The sequence below is a fragment of the Molossus molossus genome, unplaced genomic scaffold (genome assembly GCF_014108415.1).
Source record: "Molossus molossus isolate mMolMol1 unplaced genomic scaffold, mMolMol1.p scaffold_m16_p_6, whole genome shotgun sequence".
Taxonomy (NCBI): Eukaryota; Metazoa; Chordata; class Mammalia; order Chiroptera; family Molossidae; genus Molossus; species Molossus molossus.
Window position 1 is genome coordinate 53,700,279 of NW_023425399.1, and position 19,562 is coordinate 53,719,840.

The following is a 19,562-nucleotide window of genomic DNA, read 5'->3' on the forward strand; positions in this document are numbered from 1 at the left end:
GAAGAGCGAGCATGGTCCTCTCTTTATAAGACCACACTGAAGTCCAGAGAGGCAGAGTGGCTGCTCCAGTGTCACAGTTGTTAAGGAAGGAAGCTGATTTATACTCTTACTTCTGACCCTGAGCATTTTCTGCCCATACCAAGCGACACCTGAAGAAGTCCTGGAAGGAGATGTGATCAAAAGTCCACGGTGGCCCTGGCAGTTTTGCTCAGTGGTTAGAGCATTGCCCATGGACCAAAGGGTCATAAGTTTGATTCTTGGTCAAGGGCATGAGTGGAAGCAACCAATCTATGTGCCTTTCACCTCTCTCTCTCTCTCCCTCTCTCTCTCTCCCCCTTCCTTCCTCCCTCCCTTTCACTATAAAAATCAACGGAAAAATATCCTTGGGTGAGGATTAACAAACAAAAAAAGTCCACTGCAGTGTCACAGAAGTGGGGAGATTATATATTTTCCCCCAGATTTTTAAGCTTCTCTCTAATGCAATCACGCAACTTTTATAATAAGAGAGAAGTGAGTTAAGATAAACACATGACACCTGGGTCTTTCTGGTTACTTCCCAGCCCCAGCCAGAAGTGACCTACCCCACAAATGGGCAGCTGAATAATCAGCCAGTAGTCAGACAGACTGATCTACCAGGAGAGCTCCCTGAGGATGTGCAGACAGTGACCCTGACTATTGAGCTCTAAATAAACAAACATCGGGCCACAGAAGCCCAGCTCGAAGCCATGGTCCCCAATTTACTAGCAAGCAGCAGCAGCACACTCTGCCCAGAGCCAGGCCCCATGTGAGCCATGGACAGGAGCTGCCTAAGCAAGACAATAGCCATCCACAGCAAACGTTTGGTGAGCACTGACCTCACAGGTGCCTGCATGGATAACTTGTTTCATCCCAACCACAGTGTCTCCAGGAGGGCTGCTGTGCAGTGTGACCCTATAGTCAGAGGGTAAGACCTAGGGCAAGTGATTTAATGTATGGATAATTCCCACCTCAAAGGGCTGTTGCGAGAATTACATAATGTAATTTAGGGACGCCATCGAGGACAGTCTGACACACAGCAAGGGCTGAATACTGGCTAGCAGCAAAGGCTGAACCAGTCCGTGCTTGACCCTGTCCTCCTGTTTTAGGCTCTTCTGCATTCCAGCATTTCGCTTGGGAGAGATTTTCCTTGGCCAGCCACCCCAATCTCTTCTTAATAACTGTAACTACCAAAGCTCTATGAACATGTGTGAAATGCTTCAGTTAATGAGGTGGATTCCAAGTGTGGGACAACTGATGCATGGGAGGTTCTTGTTCCTTGCACATGTCTTTGAAGGCCTTGAGGTTTTAGGGTGTATCACCAGCTGCAGTCCAGGGCCCTAGTTAGTAAGACACAAGTCCTGGCAGAAATGCCCAAGCCAACATTGTTCTGCAAGAGGATGTGGGTGGCTCTGGTTTCTGGGACTTTCTTTTAGATATTTAAGACTGCTGGTCAGTTGCTATATATCAAGGCTTTCTGGAGAGACAGTACTTAGCCAATCACAAAAGTTTCAGTTACCACTGCCTGAAACGTTAAAACAAATACTCAGTTTACTCTGATGACTTTATTTAGGTAGCATAAATTATATGAAAATACAGCCCTGGCCAGTTTGGCTCAGCGGTTAGAGCGTTGGCCTGCGGTCCAGAGAGACCCGGGTTCGGTTCCCGCTAAGGGCACGTACCTCGGTTGCAGTTTGTCCCCGGCCCTGGTTGGTCGTGCGGGTGGCAGCCACTCGATGTATCCCTTCACGTCGATGTTTCTCTTTCTCCCTCCCTTCCTCTCTCTCCCTCCCACTGTATCTGTACAAAAAATGGAAAAATATCCTCGGGTGAGGATAAAAAAAAAAAAAAAATTATATGAAAATACAAATTTTCCCTAAAATAAAAAACTGGTAAAAAAAAAAAAAAAAAAAAAGGAAAGTTTTAGAGATTTCTAAACAAAGAGAAATATTTCCCAAAGAAGTTTCAGTCAACTTGTAAGAATCCAGGGATTGGTACTGTGCTCCTAAGCCCAAATCAGACTGGAAAAAGCCTCTCCTGCCCTTTAAGGCTGCTGGGTCCAGATCTCAGGGACCTTCCACCACTCCAGTGCACAGAGAACATTCCAGAACACGAGGCTTCAGGGATGAAGTAGGCATAGTGCTCCAGAGGCAGTGGTGGAGCTCAGCTTGAATTGGTTGTAACCTGAGGCTTCCCTGGGACCTGCCCTGCTGGCCATGAAGCACCCAGAGGAGGCCTGAGATAGAGGTTATTTGAGTTGCCCCTCCTCACCCCTCCTTATTCTGTACCTAATAGGTACTGAGTCACTGCAGCCCACTCACCCCAAACCTGGCCTGTTCTCCACATGTCCACTGCCCAGCCTCGCGGGGTCTTCAGTTTCACTACCTCCTATCAGCTACCAGGAAGAGCTTTCTGACTATGCCCCTCCCTGCATACCGGCCAGTGTAACTTCCACCCTCTACTTAGACTGGTGGTTATCAACTGGGGCCATTTTGTCGTCCAGGAGAATGTCCAGAGAAGTCTTTTGTTGCCATAACTGGAGAGAGGGTATGGGGGGGGGGGGTGTTACTGGCACCCAGTGAACAGAGGCCAACCTGCAGTGCACAGGAGAGCCCCCACCACAAGCAATGACCCAGACCCAAATGTCAGTTGTGCTGAGGCTGAGGAACCCTCACCTGACAAAGGCCAGATGCCAAGCATGGGGTTCAGGGCCCCAGGCCTAAAGTCTGGAATTGAAAATGAACAGTAGGAGGATCCCCAGGGGCTCAAGTGTGGTTGATTCCATGTAAGACTTTGCTTAGGAAAAAAGTTTCATTGCTTTAAAAAAGTTCCAAAACAACCATTTTAAACACACAAACTAAATTATTAACATAAAAAACATTTAGAACAATGACTTACATATTATAATAAGCAATAAATATGCCACACTATTTCTAGCCTGTGTCTTAGAATGCTGTTTCCCCTGTCCTGAATGCCTTTCTTTACCTGGATAAAACCCCTCATCTTCAAAGCCAGCTCCAGCTTTACTGTGTCCTACTCCACTCTGGAAAGGAGTGGTCACTCCATCCTCCCTGTTCATATGGCCTATAGGGTGTTACCACAGTGTTTGTTACTTTTTGTAGTAATCTCCAACAGACTGGTGTCTCCCTGGAGAGAGATGGAAACCAATTCTCCTTGTGTTCAGGTCTGACTGGAGCAAGGTAGTGGGGTTGGGGAGACAGACAAAGGGAGAGAGAGGACTCTGAAGGCTTTGGGAAGTAGTAGCTCCTTCCTCCACAGGCCTGGTTTAATCCCTGGAGGGGTGGACACCCCTGAACTGGTCCCCATAGAGTCAGCTCTACCTCACTGCTGCCAGACCAGGACCTTAACCATGAGTTCCAATTGGACCTCACAGTGCCCTTCCCCCTGCAGGCTACAGAGGCCTCACATGTGGGGACAGCTGCCTCATGCATGGGCACCTGCATTCCCTTCACACCAGCTATCTTTGGTCCACGGGCTGTGTCCATCTCTTCACTGACCTTCCTAACTATCACCTTAACCAGTGGTCAAACCTACATCACCCACAATGGGCAAATGGACACTGCATGCATCCCAAGAGATGCACTAAAGCACATGAAACTGCCCCTGGGGGTGAGGGTGGGGGTGGCTTCTACATATGCACATCAGAACCTAGTTATGAAGAAACACCAGACAGACCCCAAGAGCATGTCTAGAAAACAACCCATCTAGAATCCAAAAAAATCAACATCATGAAACTAGGAGACATGACAACCAAACGCAGGGTGTGATTCTTCACTGAATTTTCCATCAGGAAAACGAGTTTTAAAAGACTTTATTGGATGGAGAGAAGGGTATCTAGGGGGAAAAAAAGAGAAACATCTGGTAACAAAAATAAATGAATAAAAGTTGAAAAAAATGTTAAAATAATAAATAAAAGACATTATTGGGACAATTGGGGAAATCAGAAAATGAACTGTATCTTCAGTCATATTGTGTTGATGTTAAAATTCTCAAGTGATAATTGTATAGTGGTCATAGAGCAGAATGCCCTAGACCTTAGGGGGCACATGCTGAAGTATGCAGACATAACTGAGTTCCACAGCTAACATTAAATAGTTCAGCACATACGCAGAAAGGTGAATGCAATAAGTATTAACAATTTGTGGAATCTAAGGTTCAATAAACTATTCTTTCAACTTCTCTGTAAGTTTGAAGTTCTTAAAAAAGTTGGAAGGAAAAACTCAAAATAATGCATCTTACAGATGAGGAAACTGAGGCTCATAAAGGTTAAAATTCTAGCAAGGATTCCACCTCAGGTCTGGCTGACTCTGAAGCTCTTGTTCTTTGAAGGTACCCTGGTTCCAACTTCTCAGAGTGGGCAGAAAATGTCGAGTGAGCCTAACTCCAGCCCTGACAACATCTTTCAATAAAAGTCCATTTGATCCTGGCAGCTGGCTAAGAATTCCAATGAAATCCCAAGGACAGGTTGCCCAAGAATCCTCTCTAAACAGAGTTTATAGTTGCAACTGAGTGGGTGGGTGGGTGCAGAGAGTACATTTTAAAGAAAATCAGTTTTATTTCAAACCCCAGAGGGAACATGTAGCCTAACAGTCCTTGTCCCAGGGCCTGTTTATGGAACACAACAACACCCACAAACTCAGGGCTTCTGTGGGCCCTCCCTATGGCACCAAGGTGGGTTTTAATTCTCTTTGCTGGGTTTTCCAGAAACCTCTCAGCTGAATGATGCCCATGAGAGAGGTCCACTTCCACTTGGGGCCTCTGGGGTCCACTGGGCCAGTCATCCAGCTCCTCAGAGCCTCAGTGTGCCTTTCAGGGAAAAAAAGAAGAGGGCTTCAGCAGCAGAAGGAGGAGGAGGCTCTATGTCAAGGACCTGGCACCAGCAGGCCAGACACAGTGGCCCACATTTGAGAACTAGTAGATTTCATGCAAAAATCCAGCTTCCCAGTCTCTCATGAAAAACTGGAGATCGGACCACACTGTGGCCATGTTGCTGCCCCACAACATCCACAATGAGCTGAGCAGTGGCTTCCCACTGGGACAGGGTGGCCTGAGCCAGCCCCCTGATAGAGGAGTCTGCCCTCCCAGTTGCCAGTTCACAGCAGGCAGATCAGGGCATCTTTGTACACCAGCCTGCTATAGGTCTTCCAACAGCTCCTCTCTCACTTAGGATAGAGACAAACATCTTCCCTGGGCTTACCAGGCCCCAAGTGGTAGCCCCTGACAATCCAAGGTCCTGTTATCTGCTGGCTCCCTGGGCCCAGCTGTCCGTGACCAGTGCTGATCTTTTCACCTCAGAGCTCTACTCAGACTCCTCCTCCTGGGACACTCTCCTGACTGCCAGAAGGGCTCCTATTCATCCTCCAGGGCCCAGTGCAAGGCCAATGCCAAGGTCCTGCTATAAACTCTCTTGGTACTTCACACATTCCTGACACAGCTTGATGTGGTTTGCCAAAATACAAATCTTGAGAGATGGTGTGCTTACCGTCTGTCTTCCTAACTGTTAGGGGCTGAACTGTGTCCCCTCCTCAAATTCCTGTGTTGAAGTCCTAACCTCCTGTACCTCAAATGTGACTGTATTTAAAGACAGGGCCTTTCAATAGCTAAAATTGGGTCACCAGGGTGGGCCTAATCCAATAGGACTGGTGTCCCTATAAGAAGAGGAGATTAAGATACACAGACATGAATACGCAGGACCATGTGAGGACACAGGGAAAAGACAGCCATCTATAAGCCAAGGAGAGAGGCATCAGGAGAAACCTCAGTGGACACATGCTAGCCCAGGTGAGGATGGGTATCTACGGTGGGCAAAAGCAACACACGACCCCAGCCACCATTTACGAGCCCTTGCCCTGGGTCAGATACTGCAGGCAGGGATTAAGTGATCTAAGTCTAACTCCCTCTCTGGAAATCAGAATTATTTACCCTGTGATAGCACTGAGGGCGCTAAAGCTCCCAGTGGGAAATGGCCTGTCAAGATCAGAACGGCCTGGAATGCCTGACTCTGGAGGCTAATCCCTGTGCTGAGCCAGGTGACCCTCCAAGGAACTGGGCCAGCAGCCTGTGTAGCCCTGACCTGGCCTTCCCACCCTTCCAAACCGATGCCAGGCACTGAGAGCCAGTGAATGCAGAAGAGATGGTGCTGTCCTGCTGAGTGCTCAGGCCAAGGTAGTACCCAGGATTCTCCTTCCACAGCCAACATTCAGGACCTCCCTCGCCTGGCCCAGGCTCCATTTCTCCTGGCACATCAAGGGCCCAATAAATAGCTGATGAAAGACAAATGAATGGAGGCCTGGGCCACCCCTGTGAGTCCTGGGACACAAAGGTGACACTGTATATTTACTGTTTCAGTGCAAGGGGTCTAAAGTGGTCTACTTGCTCTGACAGAAGAACTAGGTGGCAGCACTTCTGTGCCCCTCAAATCTAGTAGCCACTGCATGGTACCCCTAGGGACTGAAGCGGCAGACAGAGACTCTGGGTTCTTACTAGTTGTGTAGTCATGAGTAAAGGGCCTCAGTTTCTTCGCCTGCAGAACTGAATGAGTTGGATTAAACATAGGTGCTCCCTGCCTTCCCAGCCCAGGCCTCTTCCCTGCACAAGTGCTCTTGGCAATGCTGTAGGGCCAGAGAAGAGCACCAGGCACAACTCCAAAGAGGAGTTGGTCTGGTTTGGGCTTGAAGAATGATATGGGCAGTGATAGAGAAATGGGACTCAGGAGAAAACAGTGAGAATTCCCACATTCATGGTACAGGTGCAAAAAATGGAGCTTAATGCAGGCAGCTGGAGCCTGGACCTGTACTCCCTATCCCATGGCCTTTCTCACTGGCCACAGGGTTCTAGAGAACATCACATCTCTGATTCCTTCTCCCCTTCCCTCCCAATCCCTGCTTGAACAGCACCTCCTCTGGGACATTTGCCCAGACTCTTCCTCAAAATGGCCACTCTCTCCACCCCATTCCTGGCCATGTACCCCCATGGACACCCACCATGCTGACAGCAAGTTGCTGGTCTGTGCCTTCATCTCTCCCACAGGGAGGTGCCTTGGGGCAGGACTGTCAGAATAATTTTGGCATCCTCAGTCCTGAGCCTGGAGTTTGCTGAGCAGGATGGACTAGTGCCCTCTCCTTTAAAGTTGTCTTTAAAGAACTACAGTCTCTAAAGTCATGTTATTAAGAGACAGCTGTGCTCAGGAAATCCAGTGACACTGGTGCCTGCCTGAGTTGGAGGAATTTCTGGAGAGGCCCACAGCACACCCACCAAGCACCAGGCTTCTTGGCCCCCGTAGGCCTGGGTTCATCCATTTGTTCACTCCAGTCTATTCCACTGAAGTCCATTTATTCATGTGTGCAAGCAACATTTCCTATTCCATGGAAAGCCAGCTCCTTTGGCTTGGCAAACCGTGACTGAGATAGCACACCGAGCCCTGAACCCCTGGGGGCAGAAACTGAAGCCAGGAGGTCTAAGGATCTTCCTCAGAATCTTCGAGGTGAGCAGGTGGTAGCTCTTCTAATGTTCAGCTACACTCGCAGAGGCCACACAGAAGCCTCCCTGTCCCACTGACAATGACCTCACAGGCCTTCTGCTCAAGGGCCTGCTAAGCAGCATTCTTGGCATTCCTTCTCATACACAGCCCAAGGGACAGAGCTGTACTTTCAAACCTTACAACCAGCCCTGTGCGTGAGAAACGAAGGCTAAGGGAAAGTCTCAGGCAGGTGTTTTGGGTTCAAATTCCAGTTCTGATGCTTACTAGTATGGAATATGGGCAAGTTACACTGCTTATCCTCCAAGCTACAGTTTCCTCATCTGTGAAATGGGGATATTCCAAGTGCTGGGGCTTTAAGTAATAGCCAACCTTTCTGGAAGCTTCCTAGGGCCCTTCTCTGACTGTTGTCATGGCTCCTGAGTGTTGGGTCCTCCTGAAGAGCAGTAAACAGAAGTTCTTTCTGGGTTCTTACTAGAAGTACAATTATTTTTCCCCCTCATCTGCCTATAGTCCATTAAGTTGTAATTAGCAATTATTAAAATATTATTAAAGATCACCAAAATTTGATGACCCTAAATGAAAAATAGCAGGACTCATGTCAGGGTTTGATTGGGAATATGGCTGTTTCACACAAATCCCTCTTGGCAGGTGGGGCAAGAGTGGATAAGATGAGGCTGTTGCTTTGGTTGCCAATGGCTGTGGGTCTCAATCACTGCTGCTCTGGCTTTTCTAAGGTGAGTGTCTGCCTGCAGTTCTGTGACATGGACAGATTCATTTGCTGTAATTTGTGTGGTCACTGATGAGGGGCACTGATGCCCATCACACCAGTGGTACTTGGGGTCTAGAGTTTTCCAGTGATAAGGCTGTAAGCTCTGTGTGTACTGTGGGTCATCCCCACCAGAGTGGTAAAGCAGACCACATACAACCCTCTCCAAATTGGGAGGTCCTGGATCACCTTGTGGGAGATGGATCACCTGTCACAAATTCAGGTCACTCAAAAAGCTTGCTGCATCCTAACAACCTACTGGGTCATTTTAGGGTTAGAAGACAGTGTTTTGGAAGATGAAATCGTGTGCATATGTTCACCTTTAATCCTAGAGTCAATAAGCAGTGACTCATAGTTGTCAAGAGTGACAAGTCCATTCATCCTCTCACTTGACTCTTCTCTGGTTTGATGTCATCAAAGAGGTTGTTTCCCCTACACAGTGGGATGTTCAGGGCTGGCAGGAGCTATTGTCCCAGCCCACCATCCAGGCTACCTTTCACAGTGGGAGCTGGTGCTTGAGGCACTGACATGTAATGGAGGGTGGGGGCAGCAGACAGACAGTGCTGGCCAAGGGTGAGCCACAGAAGCCCACACCAGGCCACTATGCTTTATCAGACTCTCAGCAAAGGGGTATCTCCAACCATGTGTGTGCTGAGCTCTCTGAAGCCCTGATGGCTCCCCAGGAGCTGACTGGGAAGGGTAGGTGCTGCACACCTAGAAAGACCATGGACAAGGTGCTGCCTGCCTCTGCTCCTCGGACCCACCTTGAGATGCAGATAACAAGACCCAGCTCTAAAATAAAGTGCCTGGCACTGAAACAGTATTTAGGAAGCACAGTGATGTGATGACATGGGCAGGAATAAGGTTTGTCTGGAGGAACCTTATCTCCACCTGGCAAAATCCTCCAACTATTCTCTTTACCAGCAATGCTATCCAGAAGGTTCCTAACTCATCTCACAGAGCCTTCTAGCCTCATGTAGGCAACTTCTTTGAAAGGAGCAGTTATATAAATGTGGGGCTTTTCAACCTTGGGATCCCTTAAGTCTTTCTGAGAAGGCTCCTTGGGTGTCAGAATGAGCCATCCTTTAAGCCACTTTAATTTCTAAAAGTGTCTTCTGGGGAGGCAACGAGCCTAAGTGTCAGGATCCTTGCTTCATAAGCCTGCATCTGTAGCTCCATAAAACACTGTTTGCATATTACATTTCAGCTTCACTCCCGAATCTGAGGCCCAAATGTCCTTCCTGAAATTCAAGCAGGAGTCACAAGTCAATATGGGCCAAATGCAGCTAAAGGCATGTTTTGTTTGGTTCAGACAATTTTAGTTTTTAATCAGGAAATTTTACATAAAAGTTAAATCAGGTAAAATTCAATCCCTGGGCCTATATTCCCATATAGCAAGGATGGGCTGGACCCAAGTAGTTCTCTAGGTCATTACAGCCCCCAACACTTGCTGTAGTCTACCTCCTGGCCTCTTCAACACCTGCTTGGCCCTGTCAGCATCAGGCCTTAACACCCAAGGTAAGAGTCCAGAGAGCTTCTGGGCCTACAGGCCAGGGGACAGATGGGAGAACACCCAGAGGGCACTCTAGTCTGCTCTCCCCAGCTGGGTAACCCTACAGAGCCAGCCAGGGAGGCTGGTAAGCTGAGTTTGAAGCCAGTTGCATCCATAAGCTAAGGGCTGAGAAATGCTCCCTGAGCCACTTCCTGCTCCAAGGAGCCTTAAACTGTGCAGTAACACAACCCTAGGCTTCACCCCAGCACTTCCAACTTGCAGCCAGCAATGCTTGGTCCTCCTCCACCTGGCCCTGAATGGCTTGAGTTTACTGAAGAGTCTTTTACTATTAAGGCACTTCAAAATGGTTAAAAGTAATTTTTTATGGGAGGAAACAGCAGGAAAAGACAAGCAGGAGGTGAGGTGGATTGGGCAGTGGGGGTGTGTAGGTAGGATGAAGTAATCTGACCAGTTATATTTAATAAAAAGCTTAAAAGCCACAAACAGGAAGCAGACCTATTAAATAGACAACACTGATCTAACAAAGGAATGTGAACTCGAGTTGACTGAAGCAGCGTCACCATGTCTCCCCTCCCTCCACTCCCACCCACCACCCAGGGCCCCCCAAACAAACCTCCTCCTGCATTCTGGCCTGTTCTGGGAACACCCCCAACTATGAGTTTGCCTTGGGCTAGAAAAAAGGGAAAAGGGAGCTGAGGGGAAGGTCAGCATGATCCTATCCACTCCAAAGAAGCAAACAAACATGCCCTCCTCTCTGTCTGCACCAGCAGAGCCCAAGCAGCCTGCAAAAGGGGCAAGTGCTCTGGGGTGCAGCCCCTCCCTCCAGGCAGTTGCACTCTTGTCCTCCTAGAACCCTGCAACCCTCTTCCCCAGACAGCTCCCAGAGGTATGGGCCCAGGGTCCTGGGGACTGAGGCCTGGACACTGCCTGATTCATGCCCTGTGCATGTTCCCTGGAGCTCAGAGCAGGGCACTGGGGGCTCCAGTGTGGCTGAGGTGAGGACCCACGCAGCTGAGCATCGGGTTGGGTAGGACAGGAGCTTAAAGCCTAGTGTTTGCTAGAGGCTCCCAAGGGAGTCTCTCCATAGGGTGATTAGGCTCAGCCCCACCTTGACAGGGCTTCAGAGCACAAACAGCAAGGCCAAGTGTGCAGGGAAACAGGCTTCTGGTGACAATTGCCCTCCCTCATGAGAGGCAAGTGCAACACATAGCCCTCTGGGTTTTAAGGAGCGAAGGTGCTGGTTTCGCCTGGTGAGTTGTCAGGGATCTGGGAGTCCTACTTCCTAGTTGGGGCCAGGACACCACCCTATCTGGAAATTTTACTCAAAAAGCTACTCACATACCTTCATGTTCAGGCCATTCCTGCCCAACATTCTATGCTGAAACACACACCAAGCTCATTCTCACCTCAGGGCCTTCTCACTTGTCTCCCTCCCTTTCTGCGGCATGTTCTTCCCTAGGTATCAGTGTGGATCCCTCCTTTCTTTAGTCAGGCCTCCACTCCACTGAGACCTCTTGAGAGGTTGCCCTGACTGCCCTGTCCAGACAGCACATTCAGCAATTCACTCCCTGATTTATTTTTCTACACACCAGTCTATCTTCACTTAGTGTGCTCACGCCTGTCCCTTCCCATGACCACAGCACTATGTCTGGTACACAGTAGGACATCCAGGAAATGGGTGCGGGAAAAGTGCATGAGTGATGGAGGGCTGGCTGGTAGAGCTAAAGAAATCCAACAGTTCTATTTCCAGTAGCAAAAACACACCCTTGGCTCCACTGTGGACAAGGCCCAAGCAGAGGCTCAGCAGAGGCTGCTGGTCTCGAAAGCAGGTGGCAACTCACATTCTGGGAAATCCTACGGGCTACCAAGGCAGTAGTCTCAATCACCAAATCTCTCCCTCCAAATGAACTGTCATATCAGTATTATTGTCCCCACTTCACAGATAAGCCATGTGACATATCTGAGGTCACCCCAATGATCATGGTGAAGTGAGAACTGACACTCAGACCCTGAACCTGGCTCAAACTAGATGCTGACTCCACACCAGAGTCTACTAGGACCCAAACTGGCTTTCTAGCCATAAACTGGTAGAACCCGAGGCCATGGTGGACTGAACTCTGCACATCAGCACAGGTAGGCCTAAACACTGTCAGGGCACTGTTTCTGCCATTTCTCCAGGGTCTGCCAGTAAGCAAGAGGAAATAATCATACTCACCAGGGATGTTGATCTTAAACTTGCCACTCTGGCCGAAGGAGCTGTCAATGATGCCCAGTTCTCCAGTGGAAAGGTGTACCTTGAGCCCCACAAACAGCTGGATGTTGGTCTCCTTTTTGAACAGGGAGCGGCCAATCACGTTGTAGTCATCTATTACCTGTTCCCACATACCCAACCCCAGAGAGAGAAAGCATCAGTGTATACCAGTAAAGGCTGAGGCCAAGGCCCGCCACACCCACCCAGATGATCAGTCCATTTTACAGATAATGGAAGGCACTGGAACCATTATAATGACTGGTTCCTTATCAACATCACCACCCACCATTGATAGCTACAGAACCTAGGCCATGAACACTTCATGTGAGTAAATACGCTTAGCCCCATGGTAGCAACACAAAGGAGGTACTTTCTCCACTTTACAGATGTGAAAATAGAGGCACAGCAAGGTTAGGCCACCTGTCCAAGGTCACAGAGCTCATAGGGTAGAGGTAGCTGAGAATCCAAAGCTGCCCTGCCTACACCTGCTTCTGCGTGGCTACCATACCCAACCTGCCCCCAACACTAGTCTAATGATTGCTAGTGGTACTCTCCTCATGAAAGCTTTCTTGGACGCACCAGATTGAAACAATGATGTCTACTCCTGGGCCTGCATCTAGGCTTTCCAGAACCCTCCTCACCCTCTTTCTGGTTTCCCCTCCCACGAGGAATCTGAGAACCTGGTCTCTATCACCCCATCCTACTACATGCCCAGAGCCCCCTTCCTGGCCTGGTCTACATCTACTCCACGGCTCCACTGCACCCTCCTCTGTGATGCCCTCCTGACTCTATCTCAGGAGATGTCCCATTTCCTCCCAGTTCCCTAGTGTTTGTGCCAGGCCCTCTGCTGTAGAGCTTGCACTCCCTCACCTCTTGGTGGAGGCCTGGGCTGAGAAAAGAAAAATACGTGTGTTATGAAAAAGTCATCTATGTACAGCCCTGATTTCATCACAAGCTGTATTCATCTTGAACCTTCTCCCCAAGGGACAGAGTGTGAAAAAACTGAAGTGTTACTCTTCCCCTCCTAAGGTCTCTCGAAGCTCAGATTCTCCTTTGGGGAAGATGCCATAGCCAGGAGACCCCCACCAGATGGCCTCCCTGTCCTGCCCAGCTCCTCTCCAGGGCCTGTGCCAGAAAGCTGCTGGGCCTCTATGTAAAAGAGAAAGGATCTCCGTGTGTGCATACATGCATATTAAAGACCAGACCCCCCCTAGATGACCTTAGCAGGGCTGACAAAATTTCTTCCTGCTCTTTGGAGCAGGGCCTATGCTCCACCTGGCCTCTGTCATACTGGGTCCTGCACAAGGACTACAGGACAAATTGGGAAGTTCATCTTCTTCTCCAGGCCCCATGCATAAGCCTAGGTTCTTTCTGGGGACAGGGTCTGGTCCAAGCAGGAACTGGCACAGGCAGTAGCATGGAGGCCAGAGGTGTTGCCAGAGATGGGACCTGATGCTTCCACAGAGCTCCCTTCATAAACTCCTGGGGAACCCCCAAGGACTGGGCTGTCCTCAGCCTCAGAAACATCTCGCTCTGCCCAAGATTCATCCAAGGGCCCCAGATTTACCCTAAAAACCTTTTGGAAAAACATATCCTATTCTATTTGATTCATAGCACCAGATAAAAGGTACTCGCATTCTTCCTCTCCCGGGTGATGGATGAATCGGATACAAACAATGATAAGAATAATCATTTCCACTTGCACAGCCCTTTATAATGCACAAATCTCATTCCCACACATGAACTCCTCCTCATTCTTCTGGACTTGGCTTTAGCAGAGCAACCCTTGCAGGCTGTGGCTTCTGTGGGCTCTGCCTTTCCTCTCTAGCTCTGCTCTGTCTGTGGATGCTGATCCTTCCACTGTAGTAGGCGTCCAGCAAGGCTGCTGGGGGAACTGGACGCAGATGGTTTCTTAGATCTGCAGGATAGCAGAATCAAGATGAACAGGTGTCACCCACCCCAAATGCTTTCCCATACTTCCCAGCTCCCAGGATCCCAATCCCCTGAGAGGCAGGGCCTACCTATTCACATTCAGCAGCCCAGCCAGGTAAAGTAGGTGCCCAGAACCCAATGGCTCTGGACTAGCAATTCTACATTCCCTATAACTAAAGGGGCTCATTGCTGTCTCCTGTCTCCAACTCAGCCTCTGTTGATAAAGAGAAAGAGAATGCTTCAGAGTCCCTCAACTGTCAGAGCCCATCAATCCTCAGAGCCCCTGAGCCCTTCATAGCTACTCAGCCCCTTAGCCCTTCATAGTACCCTCAGACCCTTAGTCCTTCAGAGCCCCTCGATACTCAGAGCCCCTCAGCTCCTCAAAGTCCCACATCCTATGCTCATCAAGACATTAGGGAGTCCCTTGAGCACCTCTGTCTACAAGGGTTTTCATTCCTACTTCAGAGAGGGCAGAGCTGGGTCAGAAACAAGACCTGAGTGGGCTGTGACCACCCAAGTCAGTGGCACAGCAGAAATGCAAACCCAAGTCTACTGGGCCTCTGCAAAGCAGAGCAAGACCATGGCTGACTCATGCCAAGTTGGAGAAGTGGCAGGTGGTGCTGCCAGGATGTCCTGGTCCCACTGGGGCAGCATGTGTGGGTCCCTGGCCTTGAATAACTATTCTGAGATGTGGCTGAGACACAAGACCTGCCCTGAAGCCACAGCTAGCTGAGAAATGAAAAGGGACAGTGCTTGCATGTGGAGCTTCCACCCTATTTAGAGAATATCTTCTAACAGAACTAGTGGGACCAAACAAGCAACACAGGCAGGTGTTCTCTCAGAAAGTCCTCACCACATTCATAGTACTGTTCTGCCCTTCTTCTATTGAGAGCCTGCCATGGCACAGCATATAGTTGAGAACAAATCAAAGCACCTGCCTCAAGGGACTCATGTATGTCCTAAGGAGAGGTAATGTTTACATCTCCCTTTGCGCCATTGCCTGTGGCCCGTGCACTGGCAGAGACAGGGTGCCCCATCTCTGTGCCAGCTCCTTATGCCCAGTAAGGGCACTAGTCAAGGACTTCGTATCTACAGTGTCCCCAGAAGCCATGGCTTACTGCATCCTGCCCGCCCCCTGCCCCTTTCCTCTGCAACCCCTTGGCCTATCTCTGTCTTCAGAGCATAGAGCATTCCCTGGCATATGTCATAGTTTATCCGTTACTCTTCATGCTCCCAACCAGGATACAAGGTCCATGAGGGGAGAAACATGTCTCCTCCATGGCTGAATTCCCTTACTGGATGCTCCCTGAATGTTGGAGTAAATCCTAAATGCACACCTCACCGTGGTTGCTGGGGCATGCACAGTGCTCGCTTGTGTCTGTGTTCTTTCATTTTTTTAAATCCTTGCCAGAGGATATTTTTACATTGATTTTTAGATAGAGGGGAAGAGAAGGTGGGATAGCGAGTGTGAGAGAGAGAGAAATATCAATGTGAGAGAGACACATTGATTGGTTGCCTCCCACACCTCAACCAGAGCTGGGGATCAAACCTACAACCGAGGTATGTACCCTTGATTGGGAATCGAATTTTTGACCTTTTGGTCCACAGGCTGATGCTCTAACCACTAAGCAAAACAGGTCAGGGCTGTGGTCTTTCATTTTTTAATAGCTCATTTTGGACAACTGATATACAGTAGCATGCACATATTTAAGGTACATAATTCGATAAATTAGGATATATGTATATACTCATGAAACCATCACCACAGTCAATCTACTGAACATACCTATCACCCCCCAAATTTCCTCATGTTCCTTTATCACACTTCCCTCCCTCATACCCTCTCATGCTCTTCCCAGTTCAACTTGGGCATTCCTTCCTTCCCCTCCTGCCCTGAGCGTCTGGCAGTTCTGTCTCATCAATGACAGCTGGCCTGTCTCCCTCACCAAAGACTGGGAGTTCTGTACAAACAACCCTTGCCCTGACCAGTGGCAGGTCCCAGTAAATATGCACATGATATGGAGATGGGAAGGGAGAGACTGGTGAGAGAAGGTGGCTCTTGGCTCTTTGGGGATAAAAGTAAATCACTTAAGTCGACAAGTGGTTGGGGGAGATGCTCATCAAAGAGTGAGCCAGCCAGCCTGCTCTGGGCCTAGCTGTCTTGTATACCCAATGTTGGTTTCTCTCAAAGTAGAACATAGACAGCCCATTGCTTGGCATTCCAATGGCCTGACACTGGGCTTCCTGATGATCAGAGCCCTGGGGTAGCAGGTACTTCCTCTTTTCTTTTGGCTATAAAATATTAACTTAAAAAGCTGACTGCCATGGAGACAGAAGAGTATCCATCTTTCCCCAAGCTAAGGTCTTGCAATGAAGGCAGACTAAATTTATTAACTTCTGGGTAACATCAAAAAGTTTCAGAGCTTTCATGAAAGACAGTGAAGAGCCCAAAGTTGGTTTAAGTGCTACATAAACAGTTTTAGGGCCAGGAAGTAGAAGTCTCTCAGCATTTCTTGTTTACATTCTCATCTGACAGTGAGCCAGTGTGTGGGCAGGGCCTGTAACCCTGCTGGTGTGTGATGCCTTTCAGTTCCTGTATAAGGTTAGAAGTCAATAGGTTTTTTCTGTCCCTCCGAGGAGGGCCCGAGGGGCTCCTCTTGCTGCTTGCCTTATAGTATTTACCGGTGGCAGAGTGGCAGTTTAGAAAAGATTTCAGGTTCAAAGGGAATGTCTCTGTCACTCCTGTTCACTTGTCTTATGATACAACAGTGCTGACACAACAGCGCTGATTGGGTGCTCCCAGTACCTTTTGTGTCTTTGATTCCATTTGTGGATTGAGTGGTGAGGTGGGGAGGCTGGCCTTCAGCACACCACCAGGAACCTGGTCTCAGAAACTCCGGTGTGCCCCTGCTCACTGACAGTTCCACTGTTATGTTCCAGCAGCCCAAGTGGATCCTTCTAGGAGCCAGCAGCAAACCCCTCCTCCCTCAGACTTCCAGCCCTTGGCCCCACTCTTCCACCTGGCCTGCAATAGATGAAAGCCACAAGTTGTCCTTAGCCATGTTCTGGGAGAGGTGCCTCCAGACCATTAGTTACTTTTTTGAAAAGCCCAGCAGAGATCCAACAAGATTAAAGCTGGGATGTGTGACCTGCCCAAAGTCACACATCCCAGCTTTTCCTGCTACTTTTTGTCCCAGAGGAAAAAGAGCCAAGAGAAGGTAGAGGTTTGGCAGCAGTGAAGGAGGCCACAGCATTCTCTATCCCTTGGGCTCCCCTGAGCCAGGTCGTGACTGGCAAACCCAAGCTTGCCTGCAAGTCTAGACCAGGCACCAGGCAGACCCATCTTCCTAGTCCCAGCTCCTGAAACCCCAAGTTCCTGAAGGAACGCATCCCAAAGCACAGGGATCCAGCCCCCATGGGCTGTCTACAGGGAAGGAGGATGATTGGAGCATGGTCACAAAATGCAGGAACTGTGGTGTGCACAAGCACCTTAACATCAAAGGGAGATATGCCAGCCCGGATGCACTGCTGTGAAGTGCTGCAGGCCAGACATGAAACGCATGAAAGGCAAGTGATTCTCTGGGCCTCCAGTTTCCGCACCCACAAAATAAGGTTGGATGGAGGGTGAGCTTTCCCCATTTGTGGTGCTGGTGAATTCCAAGTAACCAGTTCTACTATAGGCCTCTGAAGTTGGGAAAATGAGCATACTAGAGACAAGAAAACACTGAGGGCAAAGGTTATGAGGATGGGCACAGGTGTGAGGAAAAATGAAAGGAGATAAGAGCAGACTGGAATGCTGCTCTCCAACCAGACCTTAAGGTTTTGCAGCAGAGAGGTGACTCCCAGAGGGCACGGTGTGCTACTGCTTGCATAGTGGGTCAGAGCCAGGGCTCAAAGTACCATTCTGGTGGCCTTAAGGACTCTGGCCTGTGTCCTAACTTGTGTGGGCCTCAGCTCCCATCTGCAGTGTGGGTAAAGAGAGTTGCTGCAGGTTCACATGGAGCCTGTTGCCCCTCACTCCCTCAGGATTCCCCCAGTTGTACTATATAGGACCAAAGGACAATAAGTGGCATTCTGTGCACCCAACACCACTGGCCACTGCCCCATAGATGTGAGCAGACCTTGCTAGCTCCTGCCAGCCACAGAATCCCTATTCAGAGGCTGTGGATGAAGCCTGTGTACAGGTCTCCTGGCACAGCCACAGCTTGCTTGTACCAGTTGGCCAACTGGAAGCTGGGGGGCGGGGGCGGGGTGGGGTGGGGGTATGTAAAGTGTCCTGAAAGGCAGAAGCTGGCCTAAGCACATTTCTGCATCCCAAAACAAACTCCTTTCAGAAATTATTGGGGGGGGGGGGGGTGTTGCTAAGAGGGGACTCATCAAATGCTGCATGAAACCTCAATGAATTAAAAGTCTGGTTGGGGGAGTGATGACAGCCCCTCCTGCTGCAGGCAGTGAGGCCTATGTCTCTGGAGAGCTTTAGGAAGATCAGGGGTCATCATCTGTCGTGGGGGTTGAAGGCAGAAGACTGGGAAATGGCTATCCTCAGCCCTATCCATCTCTAGAATATGTGTGTATGTGTGTGCACATGTGCAATAGTTGGACTCCTCTCCAAATCACAGACTCTTCCCACGAAAGGAGAGACCTCAGAGATTAGACACCAGCACATCTAACAAGAAAACACTCTCAGAGAACAATTGGAGGTTTTTCATCTTGAAATCAATCATTGTAATTTCAAACCAAAGTCAATGCATGTGGGTTTTGTTTGGTGGGTCTTGCTCCTAGGAAACAAGGCTGAAATGGGGCCAGCACAGTTACAATAACTCTAAGAAGGGACTTTTACTGTTTGCATGAATAATTCACTTCATTATTAGCCTTTAGTCAGTCACTGGCTGCATATGGTAGCCAGGTCTTCACTCACATGCCAGGTGAGTCTTCTCTGTGCCCAGCTTTTGAATGGGGACTTGGCCACTTGTGTACATAATTATGTCATTACATGTGTGTATCTCTCTCAGAGACCAACTCCCATGATGATGCTTGGGAACTGCCCAAGTTCTGAGACAACTTTCCAATAAAAATTGGAGAAGTGGCACCAAGGAAAGAGGGTCAGTAGGCTGTGAAATGGAGTCCTGAGTAGGGTCTGTAGTGAGGAGGACTAAAATGAGAAAAGAGGCTGGAAACTTTTGAGTTCTGGCTCTCTCTTCCAGTGCTACAATCTTGAGCAAGGACTTCTCTGAACCTTGTTTCTTGCTCTGAAAAAGGCTTGTTAGGGTCAGGGGTATTGAAGTTGACAAGAACACCTAAGACTTGGTGTTAACCACCCAGAGAAAAGATTGGCACAATGTCAAACTGGGAGAAGCTAAAGTAAAGTGCCATTTGGGATAGGGGATCTTCTAACATACCCAGAAGGCACAAGATACAGGGATTTATCAAACCTGCTGAAGAAAAGCAAGGAGGCTAACACATACTCAGCATAGACTACCTGCCAGGGCCTGCCCTCAGGTCTCCCCTCATACCCCAACCTCCAAGCCCCTAATCAAAGTCCTCTCTGAAGCGCCCCACAAATAGGGTGTTAACTCTTCCAAGG

General features: G+C 49.1%; 1 protein-coding gene across 9 annotated transcripts in view; it reads right to left on the bottom strand.

The window, feature by feature from the left end:
- EEFSEC (eukaryotic elongation factor, selenocysteine-tRNA specific) overlaps positions 1 to 19,562 on the bottom strand; it is a 450,913-nt gene that overhangs the window by 38,097 nt on the left and 393,254 nt on the right. For 7 of the 9 annotated variants that reach the window (XM_036246063.1, XM_036246068.1, XM_036246075.1 and 4 more), the window contains one exon: positions 12,011 to 12,167. In XM_036246063.1, coding sequence (XP_036101956.1) covers positions 12,011 to 12,167 — 157 coding nt within the window. Of the gene's footprint in view, positions 1 to 4,810; positions 4,843 to 12,010; positions 12,168 to 16,797; positions 17,004 to 19,562 lie in introns of those variants that run through there. The other 2 variants (XM_036246066.1, XM_036246069.1) reach the window with 2 other exon arrangements.